The sequence below is a fragment of the Hippoglossus stenolepis genome, chromosome 1, assembly GCF_022539355.2.
Source record: "Hippoglossus stenolepis isolate QCI-W04-F060 chromosome 1, HSTE1.2, whole genome shotgun sequence".
Classification (NCBI taxonomy): Eukaryota; Metazoa; Chordata; class Actinopteri; order Pleuronectiformes; family Pleuronectidae; genus Hippoglossus; species Hippoglossus stenolepis.
The window spans coordinates 13,867,170-13,888,299 of NC_061483.1; the positions used below are offsets into that span (position 1 = coordinate 13,867,170).

The 21,130-nt window shown below is 40.4% G+C and overlaps 1 protein-coding gene across 1 annotated transcript in view; it reads right to left on the minus strand.

Annotated features, from left to right (window-relative positions):
• Positions 1–1,342: 1,342 nt before the first annotated feature.
• The window catches only part of galnt18b (UDP-N-acetyl-alpha-D-galactosamine:polypeptide N-acetylgalactosaminyltransferase 18b), an 81,237-nt gene continuing 61,449 nt past the window's right edge, over positions 1,343–21,130 (minus strand). The window contains exons 7-11 of the mRNA XM_035164954.2: positions 15,465–15,650; positions 12,837–12,974; positions 9,282–9,377; positions 6,111–6,275; positions 1,343–2,037 (exon numbers count right to left, since the gene is read on the minus strand). Of these exons, the coding sequence (XP_035020845.1) occupies positions 1,891–2,037; positions 6,111–6,275; positions 9,282–9,377; positions 12,837–12,974; positions 15,465–15,650 (732 nt within the window). The 3' untranslated portion in view covers positions 1,343–1,890. The remainder of the gene's footprint in view (positions 2,038–6,110; positions 6,276–9,281; positions 9,378–12,836; positions 12,975–15,464; positions 15,651–21,130) is intronic.

Consider the following 21,130-nt stretch of genomic DNA (forward strand, 5'->3'; position numbering starts at 1 on the left):
GTGTACTTTGTGCCAAACCTTAAAAAAACAACCCACTTTTTTGAGTCATTTTATGGCACAAGAAGAAGTGCTAAATCAACAAGGGTGATAAATGTATGTATGATAATAGAATATTGAGCAAATCCACACACACACAGACTCTGTATCTACAGTTATTTTCAAGCTGAAAGGATTGTTTGGGAAGTGCACCAGCAGGCAGTCAGGGTGAGAGGTCAACCAGAAGAAACTGCTGGGATGTGCATGGGGATACTGCTTTGTTGAATTTCTTTCATTGAAAAGTTTGAGCAGTCAGAGGCGCACACATTGCATATATCAAGCTGTGTTAGTGGGCCCTTTTGATGAAAGTGGGTTTGCATTTATATTTAATGCCATGGTTTGCCGAGCGCTGATTGAATGTGGATGGTAATAAGGACTGGCATGTCGAAAACAGGCTGTGCCACTCGTCTCCTCCCCAGGTGCACGCACAAGTCGCCGCCGTTTCTCGGCTTCAGCTCCTGCATTTGTGGATACAAACCGACGACATCACTTCCACGACTCTGTGCTTTCTACACGTGCATGTACATTCGTGAGAGTGTGTGTACGTTATTCAATAACAGGTTCCACTTTGTAGACAAATCTATGGTGGCTTTGTGAGAGCAACAGACAATTAAAGAAATCACCACCAATTTGACAGAGTAGTAAAAAAAAAAACATGGTTTTATGTGGATTATTATGGATTATGTTACACTCTCTTAATGGCCAGTATAAACAGAACTAATGATAATGGTAAACAACTGGTATGTATGGTCACCTGACTATTCATTTAAGACAGATGTAAAAATGTATGTGAACCTATTCTTTAAGTTGACCAGTTGTGCTCTAAAATAATTATTTAAGTTTGCTGGTTTCTGAATACAAAATTCACATGTTACAGGACAATTACATGTGAATAACTCTATGTGTGTAATGGCTGACATATACTGTATCATATCTGTTATGAATTAGCATACACTGAGTATGTTCGGCAAATGTCTTTTGATGAATAAATCTTTGCTGTGCAATTTGCAGCGTTTCTGTATTTGTTTCTGTGTTTGTTTGTGCTGTTTGAATTTGTTCCTGGTATTATGGTTTGATGCATATGAATTTATTCATAGATATGATTTCCTTATGTTTTGTATATTTCCCAGCGTTTTTAATCTTGAACTCTCGGTTTACATCAGTACGTTTTGAGAGTCAATAATCTATTTGAAACCGACGACAGATTCCAGTCCTTTCAGATTCAATGCCAAGGTAACGTCTTTTATCAATGTGTGAATAATAAATTGTGCATTAAAAACAAAACAAAAGAGGCACTTGCACTAAGTAGTTTACATCAGTTATCATCAATTTACTGTTTTATATGACAAACATTTGAAATATTTACATTTAGAAAATTATCTAATGTTTTCAGATTTATTCCAACGTTTTCCCACAACTGTACAGATGAATCTCATAATAAACCTACAAACCTGAGACACTAAAAGAACATGATCACAGCAGGGACAGGTTCAGAGAACTTGCTACACAGTAGCAAATATGAACAAAGTACAAAAACATACTGAACCCATTACATCTTTCAAGTAAAAAAAAATCTGACTGTACTGTTGTTACCACAAAATATACTAAATATACTACCTTGTCAAATCTGCAAAATGTCTGCCAGCGATGGCGGATCCTGTAGGCAAAATAAAATGTTTAACATTTGTGATGTGATGTCATCAGTGGACTGCTCATCAGAGGACATCGCAGTGCTAAAAAAAAAACATGCTCAACCATGCACCAGTCACACACGCAGACACGCGCATACACATGTGCACACATCCCCCCAAAAAACTATGTGCTATTTGGTCAGGAGTTCCTTCCAGCAGTCGATCATAATAAGCTGCTAAACAGAACATTTGTGATGGACCACTTCTGTCCAGTGCATTTCTGCAGAGCCAGTTGGTAGCCGAACTCATTGTCGCTGCTCGCTACGAGCTCCAGGCATCTCTTCGATTTCCTGTTCTGAATGGATCCTCCCTGAAAAGACAAACAGGCTGGTTAAAATGGGGCCGAGCTCCAGAAGAACAATTAGAACAACTATGTAACTTGCCTCCTCTTAAACCCACTCTGTTGTGAATGGATACGGATGCGAGCTGCCGGAGCGGCCTGAGCTCTGGGCGTTTTTGGCTGATTCACACAACCGCCCTCATCGGGGCCCACCAAATAACATCAACATGGTTTCAAGGCAAACACAACAATGCGATTGCCAGTGTAGTCATTAGCCCTCTTCTGAGCAATGCCAAGACTGTGAGAGCATGCACACGATGAATAGACCGAATGAAAAGAGACAAAAAAAAAGACACAATACCAAGCGATCGACAAAAACAAAAACATCTGGTACTGAAGTGGTATTTGGACAGATACACATTTTTTGTTCTTCAGGCTCTGAGCTTCAGCACATTCAGTGTGACATCAAATAACAGACGCTGCATTAAAGTGCCAAGTCTCAGCTTTAATTTGAGTTGCTTTACATCAGTACAGAAAGAACTGTGTCGGCGATACAGCTCCTTTAACACATGGTGTCCACAGACGTAGGGGATCAAAATAATTGGACAGATGCATGAAGTCAGAGAAATTCATCACACTTAATATTTTGAGGGGAAATTATTTGTAGTCAAGGACCCACAGGTTTCAGTGGACACTTTGTAGATTCCCCGGTGATGCTCTCTCAGAGCTTCACTGCAGCCTCCTTCAGCTCCTGCATGTTGCACGGTCGCTCTGTTTCATCTGGTCTCCAGCAAGTGAAGCTCTCCTCAGGCACACTGAGATCATGACTGACTAGAGCAGTTGAGTATATTCCATCTCCTGATCTTAAAAAGCTTCTTTTTTTTTTGTGCCATGGCTCTATGTTTAAAGCTTGGGTTGGTAATCCTGGAAAAGCTAGTGAGAGCCGGCTACACTGATACATCCCACCCCCGTCCAATCTGCCTTCCCGTCAAAGCTACAGCCACATGAACCCGCACTGCCTGACACCTCCTAGAAGAAGACTCGCTCGCTAACGTCTGGCTATCGTCTCTCCTGAAGCGGTGTATCATGTGCAGTGAGAGCATGGGCACGGTTCACGCAGGCAGGCACGTCGGTTAGTAGCAGACAGGTACGTGTTCATTACAGTCCTGAGAATTATCCGGACGTGAAAAGGATTTCAACAAATAAGATAAAAAAGTGTTTCAGAAACAAATTACCAACCCTGCCTCCAAGATTCATATCCTGCTGAACGATGACCTGCAGTCTACTTGCTCACTTCATGTGTATCTGTTCAATTACTTATGAACCCATAAACTTTAGCCACTTTGCATTCAAAGTACGTTAATATAGCACCCATTGTTTAATTTAAAGTGAATATGCTGGGACACGCGGCTCGAGGAACAGAAAATGTGGAACCAAGACCTAGGTCTGATATATGCGGAGCCTGAAGGAAGAGGAAAAACCATTAGAGCAAAAATAAAGTAAGGTCCAACAATTTACAAACTTTAGTAAGACAGCTGTTGCCTGTCTGAGCTGAGGGAGCACATCCGCTCATTCCTGATGAAATGAGTCAGGCATTTTTTCTATTACAGTGTCAGGGTTGAAAAAGGACATGTGACTGAAGAGGAAGCCATCAACATTCAATACAGTGTAGAGAGAGCTCTGAGGAGGAAGCTCCTGCAAATAGCTCAAGAGGAATGAAGAGGGACTGGGGAGAAAAAGACCTGAAGATGGGACTGGTTGTACAGACTGTGAGCTAAATTATTCTTTTGTCACTGGGCTCCAAGAGACATTTTCTTTATACATAGCAGATTGGTATTAACTGCTCTAAGTAGGCATTTATGGGCCAATATGTAACGACGCCCTGAGCCAGCTCATAAGTGCAATCAAGACATTAAACTAAAGTGTATCACTTGTATGAAGCCAGATTCATTTAGATCCTCCGTGTATTGAATCTCTATTCTGGGTACAACAGCTTCCAGCCGAGCTGTGAATGAGCGAACTGCAAAGATGATAATATCGCCATGACAACAGAGCAACTCCATGTGCTGACGCAGCCCAAAGATGTGGTGGAAAGCTTCAGACACGATAAGATACTCTTTTGTAAAAACTAATGTTTGCAAAGTAAAAATGAACTCAACCTCAATTATTATGATATTCAACTGAGAAATTAGAACATGAAGAACTATTATAAAGTTTTTCTTATTGCCAATAAGGCAGATGTGTAGCCAGTAATAGGTCAGGGCAGCACCAGCCCACCCACAGTACCCACTGGCCCACCCAGCCAACTGTGATCAAAATACATTTTGCTTCTAAAAAATATGTAAGAAAATAAATAGATGTAAACTTCTGATGAGAACTGAACTATTGGAACAAGTTATTGGAGGCCACCAGCACATTCGGTTCCCACAGAGAGACGCTCTGTTTGCCCCTGATATTCATGAGCTGACCGTAGTAATGAAGCAACAACGGCCTGTAATAAATTCTGCACTGAAAAACTTCAACAAGCAACACAAAGGTGAGACGCATGCTTCACTGGAGAGTTTTCAGGAAACATTGATTAGAATTAATAAGTTGGTTCGGAAAATATACGTCTGCTCTACTGTTCCACCTCTGGTTAAGAACTTTTCTTTTGGAGCTTCTGGGACTGTTTCCCAGATGAGATTTACCAAGTTAATTGGGTAGAGTGTATTAATTGAATTGAACATTTTGGTCAATCGTTCTGATAATCATTGATCTGTGTCTCCACTTGCCTGTACAGTGAACCCAGTTTTTTTTATCTTGCACAGAGCGATGACGTCAGTATTATTCATCCTGCCTACGGAGCTCTGATTGGCTCATTGTTTCTCAAACAGGAGGAAACTCAGCACTAAGCCCGACACCAGATCTGTTTGAATCAAAGCTGAGGGCCGTTATTCAGATAAATAAAACTCGGAATCTATGAAAATGTGAAACACCGATAGAAAGAGCTGCTCTGGGATTTTCTTGGCCAAGTTGTGCACATACAACATTTTGGCGTTCTTCTTAAAACAGCCTCCAGGAGCTGGATAATGAATGTACTGTATATATGATGTACAGCACAGAACATTGTTATTTTACTATAGGATGCTATGGGGTTTAGATTAAATTCACTATGCTATATACAGAACAACAGATATTTGTCACAGGCATCACCCACACATATCCATGAGCAAACCAAACCGTACAGTCCCACCCACTGAACATGTGTTTGCTTTTCCTAATGAGGATGACTAACTCATGACTAATAAACATGCAACCATGCACACATTTAATTCCTTATTCCAAATCCACAAACCGAGGCGGATCAAAACCACTTTGAGGTCTTTACAGTGGAGGCAGATTAAGAATATCTTCAGTTAATCAGGTTCCGTGCAGAATGGAGCAACATTTGAATAAAAAATAAATAAAATAAACTTCATCCAGTAACTGATTCATTCAGTAACTGATGCCTTATTTCAGAGACATGATTCGCTCTAGGCTTGCCGACTCCCTCTTACTAAATTATACAAACTAAATAATAAGTGAGGAGATGTGTTAAAGCACATAAAAGACTTTCATGCCTACTGCCAATTATGCTACAAAACCATATGAACACACCTACAGCAGCCGTTCCATAAGAGACATGGTCAAAAGAATATTATATTCATTATAACAAGCGTTTAATGTGAAGCACATTTGGGATTTCATACACATTTGGCTGAAAGAGGAACATCAATCTATAATTAAAACTGCACTGACAGCTTAGCAGACAACAATATGAGGTCTTTTGAGCCCGAATCAAAGCATGCTGTAAATCAAATTCACTCGCTGTCATGGGGCATTCTGCAACGTGGCTGCTCGCTCTGCTCAAACACAGCACAGAGTTGCATATGGCTCCACACGTGTGTAAATGAGCTGCAGGATGGAGCTGAACTCCGGACAGACGGTAGATTAAACCACTTGCATGATTAAGCGACCTACATCTACCACTTGTTGCTTTGACAGATTACAGTAGCTGAGGCTGCTTAATGACAGTAATCTGACTGTGTGTGTGTGTGTGGGGGGGCCGGGCCGTGCCAGGTCACCTGAGTGAAGAGCCAGTGGAGCTTCATGCGTTTGGCCACAGCGTAGCTACACTCGATGAGGCGAGGTCGGCTGTTCACGTCCACCAGGCACTTGTTGTCGTCATCGTCAACAGTGGGACTGAGGAGCCCGACCTGCAGCTGCTGGGTACTGGTGTAGTAAACATTCTGCAACAAACACCACATCCTGCCATCAACAAACTGTGTGCTGCCATACACCGAAAGCTGAGAAGGCTGAGGTGACATTTAGATAATGGCCTCTCCTCAGCTCTATGTGACCATACAGGTGATAAATTATGCAGTAAATGAGGCTCTGTGGTTGTCTTGACTATGAAAGAGACGTCTTATGAGGTTGATTTACATACACTAAAAATGCATATTTATACAGTTACCCTGACTGAAAGGAGGACAGGGGAAGACAAGGAGAGGCACACAAAAGCAGCTCATGATTAATTCAGGAATTGGGGAGAAACCCAAATAACGGTGCCCTCTATGACGGAATCCTTCCTGTTCTGTAGGACAGTTTGCTCAAATGAAGCTGAAAAAAACCATATAAACCATTTGCAGGACGAGCATGTTGGGTGTTAAAAAGGCAAAAAATAAAGACGTAAGCATGAGAGAGAGAGAGTGAAGAGAGAGAGAGAATGTGTTTATTGTATTTGCATCGCGGTGCCCAGAGTTTAATGGCGTAACACTGGCTTTAATTTGGTGTAGTGCGAACGGAATGATAAACAAGTAGTGAACAACAAGAATGTGCCGTGTATGAATATATGAGATTGGTAATTGGTGCACAAGACGTACAGCATTTTAAGAGGTAGCGTTGTACTTTTCCCTCCAGTTTTGCACAAGCTTATTGAAAAGCAATGCAGTTTTAAAGGTCAAACAGTTTCTCCAGGCCCATTTGGCTTCTTCCCCCTTTAGGAAAACACTGTCTTGTCAGGGGCACCTTCACATGTCTTTGATCTGCTGGCCGCTTCACCAAAGAGACATTTAAAAGAGGCCAATTATCCCACATTTCACAAAAAGACAGTTAAGTTGAAAACAAGTAATATGAATGGGTGTAGCAGAACGTAGCCTTTTTTATTTTCACTAAAAAAAGCATCTCACTAACGTATATAATGTATAACATTGCCCAAATTTGTGAGATCAATATTGATGCATCTGTTACAACTATCTATTAATGTCCCATATGCTGTGAGTGCTTTTATGTTTTATACTTAGAGCACATTTTACTGATAATACTCTGCTTTCACAAAACTAATAGTTAAAGTGATTTTACAATGTTTTTCTGGTACATTTACTTCAACAAAAAAATTCCAAGTACTTTGATCGCCACCAGCGAGTTCAACGAGCAAATTAACGAAAACAAAATTCAAGAGTGGGCAGATTAATTGGTTTGTAGAATCCAAACGATAAAGAGGCACAAGACGGGGACGGGGGAGTCAGATTCATATCAAGCGAGCGATTAAGCAGAAGTAGAAGTCATTACATTAAGTGGGGATCAGGATTTTCTGACTGGAAACTTCTGACTCAGGACCCCCAAAATGTTATCTATTATAAAACATAACAAACCAGGGCCACATTTGCTTGTCCGTCTTTTACTCTTATCCTTTCACTCCATTCTTATTTGTCTGATAACGCTCCAGCAGCCTCCTTCACAGACGTTTGAACAGTCTGACGAGAGTGATTTCTGTGTTTATGCGACGCAGGCTGCCGTATGTGTCTGAGGTTTTTCCTATTGTCGCTGTGCTGAAGTCGGTATGTTTTATTTCTGCTCGAGCTGAAGTGCCGCGCTGTCGCTTTGCTGACAACATGATCTTGTAAAGTCAGCCACGTGTTTGATTGTTAGCTTTGTAATTCTCATCCCTGCACGCATGCCTGTGCAGTTTTCTTTCAGCGCGTTGATGTTCTGCATTTACCGCAGCACCTTTTGATACAAAAAACCCAGCTCTCCCACAGCACCTGCACTGAAAAGCAACTGGCACTGACAATATCACGTTTTGACTGACTACAGCAAATATTTGCACCGCTCTGTGTGTCTGAACCATTACAGAGGCAATCCATCGGCTAATTCCTCCTGATGATGTAACACTGAAATACAAAAATAGAGCAGACTAGATGTGTCTTGCAAAATAGATCCCTAATCTCATTAGGAATGCTGGTGCTCCTCCAATCCTTTGTTTGATATGACTGGATGTATGAGAGATTTATAGCACATAACATATTTATTATGAACAACTTTTCAAGTTATCTAGGTCTCAGAGAGGACAGCAGAAGTTGACTAATGAGTGTTTTCAAGAAAGTGAGATTCCACAAGATTAATACAAATTTTGAACTAAAGATTTCCCCCTGAAAGAGTTATAATTTGCACTGCGGCGCAAACGTCAATTAAGCGACTGAGCTGCCAATAGATTCACTTGAGCTGAGAGGGATAATGTGAGATCAAGTCTGCCTCTAGGAGACAAGTTTATAACTGTCACAGCAAGGATAAATAATCTCTCAAAACAATCTGCTCAGACGTAATGGGATGGACGGATCGATAGGAGCTGGAGGAGGCTGGAGACAGTAAATGATAATCAGCAGAGCTAACATTTGAAAACACTTAAACTCCCTGTTATTTGGACAGAGATATTTCCTTCAGAAGAAAACACCATGTAATGGGGCAAACCGCGGAAATAAACCTGTGAGGGATCAGTTTTTCTGAATCATTGACATTAAACCGAAGAAAGCTGGAGAGAGAGGAAAATGCTCTAACCTCTAAAACAGGATTTCACATGATGTTTTTTCCATAATGTGGTATTTTATTCCGAGCGTTCAGTATTCAGTTAGGACACGCCGCCCCTAAATGAAGGCGTATGAAAAATGGAGAAGAGTTTAATATGTATTCCAAAATAACAAGGACGGTTTCTGTAAAGGGCAAAAGAGAAAACTCAATCTTGTTTCATAAGGTAAGGCTACTGAGTTTGATTGAATCGAAAAGGCAGAGGAAAGACAAGTCATTTCTTTTCATGACGGAACAGGTTTTATTGAGGAAGAAAAGCCCAAGATGCAAGTAAAATATAGTGGTGATATATTAAAACTGGGAATATGCTGCTCGCTGTGTGAAACTGTGGTGCAGAGAGAGAGAGAGAGAGAGAGAGAGAGAGAGAGAAGGGGGCTCAGGAGGGCTCTAACCTGAGGCGTCATCCCGTGACAGAGATACAGGATGGGAACATTGTCGTTGTCAGGTCCCTGGTCCAGACACAGATCGTTCTTCAGAGAGTTTTTCAGCTGAAAGACAGACAGACAGACAGACAGACAGACAGACAGACAGACACACACACACGCACACACAAGTCAGTAATCAATTGATTAATAGAGAAATAATCAGCAGATTAATCCATAATGAAAATAATCAACAGTTGCAGTTGGATACAAAACAGTTCAAAGATCTCAAGCATCTATAACAGTAAAATCATTCTTTTCAGCAGCTACACTGGGAAGTGGCAGCGCTGTGTAGTCCTTGTATCCACAGATAGACCTCAGAGTATTTGTAGATTCTTCACAGATTTTCGTGGGTTCAAGTGGACAGAATTATGTGGTTTACGTCAGAAAAATTTAAATATTTTCTGTTGCAATAAACATTATTATTAATGGGAGCAGGATCAAGAGATACCAAGGTTACAATGCATTTAATTTGCAAACTGAAAATATTGCATTCAGTGTGACGATGCTCTTTGTACGCCACCTCTTTCATAAATAATAAAGATTCCGATTTTCCTTTTTTACATTTACTGCTGCTTATTTAGTGACAATCCTATAAAGTCATAATAGAAGGTTTCGTTTTCCGAACATTTAAGACCGTCTCTGAAATTACGTTGGGGTTATACATGAACCGTGAGAGATTTTGTATTGAAAAACTTCACCTCACTTTGAAAAGAATGTTTTAAAATAATTTTGAAACAATGAACGTTCTGACTAATGGACATAATACTTAAAATGGAAACTATAAATAACCGTAGACACCATTCTGATGAAGGGAAGGAGTCGTTAGGTGAAGAAAACATGGTTCCCTGGAGAGTAGTGCTGCTTATATGAATTTTACAAATAAACGTGGAAGATACACCTACCACATGCAACCCCTGCCCTCTGCAGTGCATTAGTTCTACTAGAGGACAGAAATGACTATCCAAGCTGCTTGCTGTGATGTTTACTGAGAAAAGAGCATTACAAACCAAAGATGCTGACATCAAACAGTAGTAACCAGCATCTTCACTGGGATATAAATATGAGAGGATATTTACAGAACACTGAGATGAAGCTGGACCTGAGCAAACTAACATGTGAATCATAATCTGAATCCTGTTAAATTCATTTCTTCTTTATGAAAATGTAAATCAGATGCATTCCGCCTGATGAGCATGACTCAGACTTTGAGGCCCCAGAGGGTTATTCATGCATTTCATGACAAAGGTCTGCCTGATTGCGAGACACACACTGCACCGCGGGGAGTTCCAGGGACGGTGGTGTGTGCGTGAGTATTGGATCAGGTAAAGATGTGAGATCAAAAGAACTGTTTGGGATGATTCATCTCCCCATCGGCTCGTGAAGCGTCTACATCTGACTGATAATCATTAAATCCACAGGCAGCACATGGTCCCGTGCAACAGCTCGGGTCTTGACATTTCTACTGTGTGGGCGAACAAAATATGCAACACTATGAGAGACACCTGTGGAGGCACGATTAGCCTGAATCAACCACAGTGAAGCAGCAGTTAGAGCGTCTTTGCTTTCTGTAATGTGACATATTTCTGAATAAAACATAAGAGGTGCATGGAGGGGAATTAAAAGAGATTGAAATTAAATCCAGACTGGACTGCTCTGATGTTGGCATGGTTCGGTGAATATGGAGCCGCTGCGCCACACATGCGGGTTCACCAGGAAGAGGACGGGTCTTATGCAAGAAGATTTTCATATTCTTTCATATAAATTTCTCCTACATTTGTTCTTATGGTGAGTATAAACGTGCCATGTCAGATTCATCAACTTCCATCTTCAGAAAAATGTGCAAATGACATACATGATGAAGGCCAACTGTGCTTTTTTGAGTAAGTGCACGAGGATCAGAAATGAGCATAAGAAAAATAAAACCATACAAGGCTACATTTCCTGCCCAATGTCAGAATTGTTCAAACATGAAAACGACATTGAAGAGTAAAAAGCAGAGCTTTGTGAGTTCAGAGACTGAAGTCCTGATTTCAGAGATGCAGCAAGTAAAAGCATCGTCATCATGTCCCCACAGCGAGGCCACTGACGACTGCAACAGGAGGAGAGCAAGGTAACGTCTCTGGCCCTGATATGGAGGAACAAATATCAACCATAACAGGGGATGTTGCACTGGAATGTTTTCTGCTGGTGCTGCATCAGCACATCTACGTCCGCAGTAATATTATACAATACGCAGCAGGCTAACATAATCTGGCATGAAGAGCAGCTTGCCACCAGCTGTGTCAAGGCAGATCCACCCAGGAGGTGTCATTTTTATATTCATTTACAAGTGCTATAAACCAATGAGATATACAATCCATGAGTGAAAAACTTGACTAATGACTAACTTAATGTGACTCCTGCAGGTCAGGAGCACTCATAAATTATGTTTGTACCTGGAAGTAAAACTTACAAGCAGGGTATATTTGAGTGTGAGCGCAGGGTTTTGAGCGTTACAGAATCTGAACGTGAAATCACCAAGTGCTGCTGTCAAACTGAAAGACCACACTCTTGAATAAAGATGGTGAGGTTGGCTCGAAGCTTCACTCTGCCTGTGTTCAACCTCACAGAGCTGCTAAACATGGCTGCAGCCTCTTAATCATAGTCCCAACACGCACTTCTTCCATGGCACCCTTCTGATAGCTAATTCAATTTTACATAGAGAAACGAGAGGGATTTACTGAACATGCTTGTTGTCATATGTTAAGCATATCAAGAGATAACGGAACAATTAGGACTTGGAAATTGTATTTTTCTGTAACATAATTTATTCGTCGGTCCTTTCTGTTTTTACTGCTCTGTTGTTGAACACGGACGCTGATCTGCTCTCAGGCAGTAACTCCTCAAACCACTGGGGACTGGCTAACCCATCAAATGCATGTCACAAATAAAGGATAATGAGGTCAACAGTGTCAGAGGCATGAATGTAATGAGGTCGTTCCGTTTCCCGGCTATATCCGTCCACCATTTGTCAGTGTGTATGGGGGGAGAAAAAACATCCCATATAGCATAGCCATAATACTGCGGTATGTGTGTCAGCGTGTATTAGGGTGCGTCACCGTAATGCAAGGTGGGAGGACCGTGGAAATAAAGCTGCTTGAGAACAACTAGGGGGCAAATAGAAACACTATGACTGCATGCCCTGTTGGTTGACAGTTCCTCTGGCGTCTCCGAGTAAAACAATTCTGCTGGAGAGACCTTCGCATCTATATTTAAAGTAAGCTTAAAATTCATGTATATATGTGTCTATATCCGTCTCAAACACCCCAACATAAACAAAGTTAGTCAGATTTTAAGGAAGGAAAGAGTCAAAGTTGCTGCAGCAAACTTCGTCTTTGAACCGTTTGTGTTCCTGACTGCAGCCATCCGGATCCCACCAGGGATTAGAATGATTTACAGACATGGGGATTTTTTTTTTAAGCGTTTTTTGGGGGCTTTTGCTGCCACTGAATTGAAGTCGGGATGAAGACGGAGGCGGCTTACTACTCCATATGCGATGGTGTCGCTGTACATCCTCATCTCAGGGTAGATGTTGACCAGGTACCATCGGAAGGTTTTACACTGCAGCCTCTTCCTCAGAGCCTTCCTCTCGGAGATGTCGCCGATATCAATCCCTGAGTCCTGCATTCATCCAACAACCACCACACACCAACACACACACACGCAGACAAATAGTTCCACACAGAGCATAACAATGTTTTACCATGTTTGTGAAGAAGTGACAATGGTCCATTAAGAAGCATTTCAGAGCCATTTGCTGTGTATTTGAATCCTCTATAGGGTTTGGATATTTTTTCCTTTTCAGACATGGAAACCCTTGACAGTGTTATCGCAGCTGCTCCTTCACACAGCCCCACTCAGCCCCACTCTCATGTTAACACTGATGGAAAAGTACATTTCCATCACTGGCAAGTCCTGACTGTAATTGCAGTTTTAAAGCACTCACGTACGTTATTTCCACTTAATACTGTTTTTGATTTCTACCTGACTATGTTTCAGGCACATGTTCTGTTTTATTCTACGACATTAATCTAATGACTGTTATTGATTGGACTGTCAAGTGCCCTTCAGGGTCGGTTCGGGGACCTGTGTTATTTTCTATCTGTATTTTCTATCGGTTTCCATCAAACTTTTTATTTCACTGTTTTTAATATATCTAATAATTTATATGCAAATTACACTCTTCACTCTTCTTGTGAGTGACATGTGAGGATCTCAGTGATTTAACCAGACTAAATGAATTCATGAAAGCAATGGGAGGCTGGATGTTTCGACACTTTAGAAAACTGGATGAGGATAAAACAGATGTTCTCACTATTGGCCCTGATAGCAAACCCGCGACCTTTTACCATGAATATCAAACAACACAGAGATTAAGGCAAAACTCTTGAAGAAGAAATTAGATAATTAAATCTAAACTATTTTGCCTTCATCTTTTTCTTTCTTTTTCGTGACCTGTTGAAGATGCCAGACCCTGTATTAAAAAACCCTACTTGCATCTAAGAGGTTAACATCCCAAACAAATACAGCAGTAAAATTCTAACAAATAATATTACATGTTATAACTTAATATGAACACTGGCACTGTGTTGATCTCAGAGGTAAATTTACCCAAACAAAATTTGCTGTGAAGTTAAATCCAGGGGCTGAAACTGAGGCTAAATTGTCATGCTTCTTAAGTAGGGACTGTGTTAAATGCCTCATTATTGACTGAATGAATTGCCTGCAGATGTTCATCTATTCATAACACGGATTTACATATTCAAACAGATTATGCAGGAGAAGGAAAAAAAGCTTCAGTGAATAAACATTTGACTTAGCCTTTGAGCCATCCTACATTTAACATTAAGCAACATGGTGCCATTATTTATTTTAATTCAGTCAATCCAGATGAAGATCAAATAAAAATATGTATCCTCTGCAAACCCCAAAGCTGTGAAGAGCAGGAGACAGTGTGCAGCTTGTACATTCTGTATCAGATTCATGTTGACACTGCAGATATCTTTATTCCAATATATGAAATAATACAATAAAGCCTCAAATAAAAGGATTCAAGAGAATATATTTTATAAAATCAAATATAAAACTGAGTAAAACAAATTATGCACATATTCTATTATTTCTGTACATATCATTGTGCTCTAAATAAACATCTGTAATGCAGTTAGTTTCTTCAATTGACCTTTTAAAATGTTATTATCCATTGAATCCTCTAACTGCTATTGTTTAAATTTTATTGAATCAAATTAAGTCTAGATTTGTTCTGGGGCACGTTTTTATTTCAGACCATTTTGTGAAGTGATGAGAAATCATTACATCTGAGCCTCCTGGAGGCGTCTGGTACATGATTCCACCCATCTGTGGTGAGACCAGAGCCGGTGATACTGAGGCAGGCTTCTGTTTCCCTCCTGTTCTGAACAAACGATGCCTCAATGCTTCTAGCTGACATCTGAAATTTGCTGAGCAACATGGCCTCACTGTCTCTAAAGCTTAGAAACTGAAAGACCTTCATAGTAAAGTACATATCATGATGGTTTTATGCTATTTTACATTTTGCAATTTTGAGGGTATTTTTCTCCTTAACACACAAATATTGTTTAAAAAAATTCCCAGAAATATTTTCAGTTCCAAGACAATGTGAGGTAAAAACATTTATAATACACTTCCATTAACACTCATATGAAAACAGGATATGCAGTAAAACTCTTAACAGGCTGTGTGGTAAAACATAAAACACTTCCTTTCTTTTCTTATCTAAAACCCATCAAGTCAAGGTCGAATACCACAAAGATATTCTCTTTGTAAAAAAGCAGTGAATCCAAAAAAGTTGCTGATTAAAAACCAGGGACCTTCAAAGTGACCAAACAACTAAGGAGTCATTTCTTTAAGTTTCTTGCATTTAAAAAAAATCAGATTCCTTGGTTTTGTTAACACAAGAATGCACGACATCATGAAACCTTCCTATTGTAGATGATTGAACACAGATAAGCACAACTGATGCTATGCATGAAATATTGTGATAACATATCAAATTCAGACCTACCCTGTGAGTAGAAACTAACAAATTTAACAGGATAGAAAAACAAAGATGTGATGAACACGATCGCTCACCTCCACGGGAATATTCCAGGCCATGTACACGTGGCTTTTAAACTCATCCATCCACACCTCCGCAACTCGGAGGGCATTTCGCCGCACGTGAGACGTTAGATCCTCCGTGTAGGGTTTGTGAGCGCGCTCGATGTGGGCGATGCGAGCACAAGGCAGGACCTCGACGCTGCCGCCACACTGCCACACCTGGCGTTTTAACACAGAGAAAACATTTGTCAACGATCTACAGCAACAGCCGAGCAACGAGTCCGTTCTACGTTAAAAACATTCAACTGTGGTGTAGCACTAAGTTAAAAGTCACAACGCAGACACATACGCTTCGAGATGTGAAACCACAGCTGTAACAGAGGCTGCACAGATGTTTTTGTGACACGGTGTATAAACCTTGCACCTGATGTTCAAACAGCTACAAGTTAGTTTTCAGTGAAGAAATGTCTGAAGTTCACTTTATAAAGTAAAAAGTTTCAGTAGAACTCAATCCCTCATGCTGCCGGGAAACACAATGTTGTGAATAACATAATTTTAATATTTTATTTTTTGTACTGTTTTTTTAAAGTGCGTGTTGTGTATTTCTGTTTTGATCCGAACATCAAACTATAAACAGAAAAATCTCTGTCTGCCTCTTCTCTTATGAACAACTTCAAACTTTGCGAGCGTGTTTCTGAGGATTCAAGTGAGTGCAGTTTTTTGGAAAGTTTTTTTGGATGAGCGGTTGTCGAGAAAATCGAAAGCACAGATCCAAAATAATCAATGCAACCATCCAGCTGATGGAGGCTTCTGAGACGACCGCGCTTGTGTCCTGGGTTGTGTCACAAACATTTAACATCATGGACTTGTGCACTGCGAGATCATAAATTATACAAACAGGAATCAGCTCCTCGGGACCAGTGCTGCACTGATCAGAATTAAAAACAGACCTGAGGCTAGAGGGTTTATTTTATTTTTCTAAATTGTATTCGCTGTTTATTTAATACAGGAGACATTCACAATCAGCAAATGAATACAACACAACAAAGATATAAAAAAATAAAAGCAACACTACAAGGAAGAATCGTGAAAAACATCAGAAACCAAAGATTTAAAATCACCAACGTAGGAGATTGCAGCTCACTCTGAAAGATGAAAAATAGCTGAACCCAGTTCTGCCAAAATCAAGGGAAGGTGATATCTAAGGTGATGTAGTCACTGGATCATGTAGTGACCAGTGTTAAATAAGATAAGATAAAACTTTATTTATTGACACCGGGGAAATTCAGTTGTGACAGCAGCAGGCACGTCAGAATGAGGTAAACAAGAGAATAACAAAAATTAAATAAAAGTGCAGTGGTACAGGATGATTGTACGAGCGAATAAAAATCTGTTTGGTACATAAGAAAAAAACATTTGTACACAAACACAAGTCTGCAAAAAAAGAAAATGAAAAAAGAAGATTGGGAGCTTCATCAGTAGAGCTTTATGAGTGAATAACATGAGGACTGTTTCTTCTTGACTGTGAGGACGTCCAGCTCACCAAGTGAAACAGAGGACAGTGGTGAGTGTGAGATTTGTCCTTTGTGATAAAACTAACGCCCTGTGATACGCAGGGTTTAACTGCTGAGGTGTCGACGGGGCAGCGTGACACTACAGAATATCACCCTAATCAAGGACATGACGGTGGACTGCACAATAGTTTCACAGTTGACAGAAGACAAACATCCTTTAATTCTGTACAAGAATCAAATTAGTTTTTTAACTATGGAGTCAAATGTTCTGTGCAGCGATGTACATCATGTACTGTACTGGCCGATAAGCAGAAGTGATTCATCACCTCTGCAACCTAATGTATTCTCCGCTGTGAGAAATGAGTCCCCATGATGGGAAATGTTAATGTCCCACAATCCAGGAGGAGAAGTCCGTGTCCTTGATGACTAAAGACCTGTAGCACTCACTCGCCTCATAATGAAGACCCCTGGGAGGGTCAGGACCCCGGGGTGAGAATCTAGACAAAGCCTTTCTAATTGTGATACCGTCATTGAACGAATGTTAATGATGACAAATTCCCTCATAAATACGAAAAAAAAAAAAAACCTGCAGTTTTATAGCTTCGCCAACCACTGCAGTTTCAGTCCACATGATTTTCTTCCAGACTCATATGAAGTAAGTCAACATGACCTTTGACCACTGAAATCTAATCGGTTGATCTTTGAGTCCAAGAGACAACTGGTTATAATTGGAAAAATATCATGTTCAAGAGGCAAAAAAACTGTTTTGTGAGGCCAACATGACATTTGGCCTCATTCACAAATGATCTTAAGAAGTTTTTTTTAGAAAACTCCTCGTCAGATTCATGACACGTTCTTGGACTGCAGAAATGTTTGCAATCGTGTTCTTATATTGATGAATGCCGTGTCTTTTGTAAGTTGAAAGCGAGTTTTCCCAATTAGCAGAGGTAAACACCCTGCCAATGCCCATAACAGGGCATGAGACTGCAGTGCCGTGTGCACACACAGAAAACAGAAACTGAAAAGAACATTAAAGAAGTCACGAGTGATTCAACAAAATCTAACGACGACTCAAACCCTAAAAAAGTTGTAATATTTTGTAGTGTCGGCAGTGGACATGAAATAACACACAAAAAACTAAATACTTTGTGTGTGTGTTCTTTCAATATTTCCATGCGTTTAAAAAAATTATAATATGCACTGAAACTTGTCTGTCTTATTTTAGGATAAAAATAATAAAACATTGTGGTAACTTAAATCTTATTATACAACTGTAAAAACAACTGATTATTTTACAGAAGCATCTCAGTTTCCTTGACAACTGAGATGCTCTTCAGTGTGCGTAGATTCTGTTCTTACGGAACAAATCACAGAACATTCACCAAAAACACTGGTGAATGTCAGAACCTTTGTAAAAACTGCGTTAGTGGGTTTTAAGAAAATCTGTGAGTCAAAGTGAACAGTTGTGTCAAATCTAAAAGGATCCTCTCGAGGCGTTCTTCAGATTACATGTTCACTGGGCAGAAAAGGGTGTGTGAGGTCACAGTGCTTCCAAAATCTAATCAAGTGATCCCTGGGTCCAGGTGAAAGTTTGTGTCTGTTTTAATGGAATGCCCTTTGAGAGTTGCTGATATATCATGTTCACAAGAACATTGGGGCATTGTGACCTTGACCTTTGACCACCAAAATCGAATCTGCTCCGCTTTGAGTCCAACTGAAAATGGAAAAGAAAACTGAATAGAAATTCCCTCAAGGAGATCTTCAGATACCGAGTTCACAAGAATGGTTCGGATAGACAACCCAAGTTTACATGCCTCCAGCTACTGACGTCGCCAGCATGTTAAATATATTTTGTGTACATACAGTTATACTTTCTTTATTTGCTTTACAGCGTCATGTCTGTAAGTCAACGAAGGACAAACAAACCAATGCAGCTTCATGCATTTTTTACATCACTACTTACTGTTCACACATAATGTCATAATAAGCCTAACCCGTGCTTCCCTTCATGTATTTCTAATCATCATGAAATCAAGATTTAATATAGTTTGTTCTGTGGTTATGGTTATTTATGAGAACCCATTTGAATGATTTTCTTATTTACATTCTCTCCTGCATTTGTTGGCAGCCGTAACAAGTAAGTTATTAACATTTATTTTATTCCTTCAGTTTTTCTTTAAAATGAAAACATCAAACAGGATATGGATAAAGGAAAAAAAAAACTGAATTAAAGCTGGGAGCGGAACGAATCAGGAAATGAATCAGGCTGCTGATTAGTATCTGAAGAATTTGAATGGTATCTCAGAGCAATTCAAACGCTCGGCGGAGGGAATGAAGATGCGCTCCTCTATTTACAGGCTTACATTTTTATGGAGTTATCAAAAGAGATGTCCCGAGCAGAGCCAGCGGAGGAGCCTCAGAAATCACTTATATGTGCTGAGATGAACATTTGTCCGGGACAGTTTCTGTGAGACTGACAGCTGCGGCCGAGTCCTTCTCGTTCCTGTTTAATCAACAGCTTACGTCTCTTCTGCTGGGAGAAGACTGGACGTACAGCAGCCGTATAGAGCTGTACGCACGGGGTTTAAATGAGGTTTGACATTTGGGACTTAGTGCTCGGCAGGTTACAGGTGACTAGAGTCTGTTCGATTACGGGTAGTGTGGTTTTGGAGTTCTTTATCTTTTGCTAGAGGATAATTGGGACAATCACGGGTCCGATTCCGCCCTTTTGACGATCGTGGGGCGTCGCAGACTTGAGGCTGAGCTGAACAGGTTATTTGGCCAAATGATCCTGACGTGTGACAGATTTATAGTCTTAAAGTCACAGACTGAATCGGAGTTGTTTTGAATTGTAAGTATTAAAGATGTTTGATATTTACAAATCGAAAAAATCGGGGAGACTTGTTGAGTATGACAGGAACAGTGATTCAGAAAGCTGCAACAGCCAATAAGAGTGAGCTGAGCAGAAAGCGACAGCAACATGTTGCATTCTTGTGTCTCGATCTGAAATACTGCCTACAGCATAAATAAGACTATTTTCCTGTGCCAGTGGTATGAGTGCTTGTTTAATGTGTCCTGTTGTACAAAATATTACACAAACATGCATACAGCTAATGACGCAGGCGGTCCACCTCCATGTTTGTTTGATCACACAAGTTTCTGCAAGTTTCCAAGTATGGAATCGTCACTCAGAAATCTTGTGTTTCAACATCAAGCGTGTGGTCCTGCGTCCCCACTGGATCTTCTACTGTGTGTAAAAATGTGTTACATTTGTCGAAATGACTTTAGTCGTCCATGGTTTTAAAATCAGATTTGAAAATCCTCTAGTGTGCAGCATAGGTTAATGTGTCCAGCCAGGGAAATCCTCAGAGTCCAGACTATCAGAGGGAAAGCTTCCCTGATGTATCACTCACAGCAGGTTACTTAAATGTGTGATTCACAGAAATCTGACTGTCGTCCCTTTGACTGGTGATAGCCAAGTGTTCCACAAATACCTCGAAACAAATGTCCTTATTTTGGTGGGCTGCCACGCTGCAGTGTTGGACCATCTGCTGCCCTGAAACCTCTCTCCCTCTCCTGCCTCAATTCTAGGTGTTTTGGATCCGGATCTTCGTCCTCCAGCCTCCTCCTTTTCACTTACTCTCCCTCTGTGTGTTTGTTTCCTGTGTGAGTGTTTGGTTTTGCCTCTTGCATCTGTCCTCTTTCCAGGTCTTAATGTGGGAGAGGAGGTCGTGTGGCTCAGGTTTTATCTCTTCCCAGCACCTGGATGATGCACAATGTTCTCACAGATCATATTCTTCACTAATGTGTACAGTCTATAACGTTGTCATCCTGGCTGTCCATACTATAAATCTACTTTCTTGCTCTATTCTGTGCACATGACATCTATTGCATCTTTGTCCGTCCTGGAATGGATCCCTCCTCTGCTGCTTTCGTGTTTTTTCCCATAGAAGGTTTTTTTCTTCCGATTCGAGGGTCTAAGAACAGAGCATAAAGCTGAACAGATGTCAAACTCCCTGAGGACAATTTGTGATTAGTGATATTGGGCTATTTAAATAAAGTTTGACTTGACTTTTGACACCCCTGTGTGCACAAGGTTTACATTATCACACTGTGTCAGTATGTGAAGAACAGAAAGCACAGCAGACATCCTTCTCTTTTTAAAGTAAATGTGTGTTTAATCAC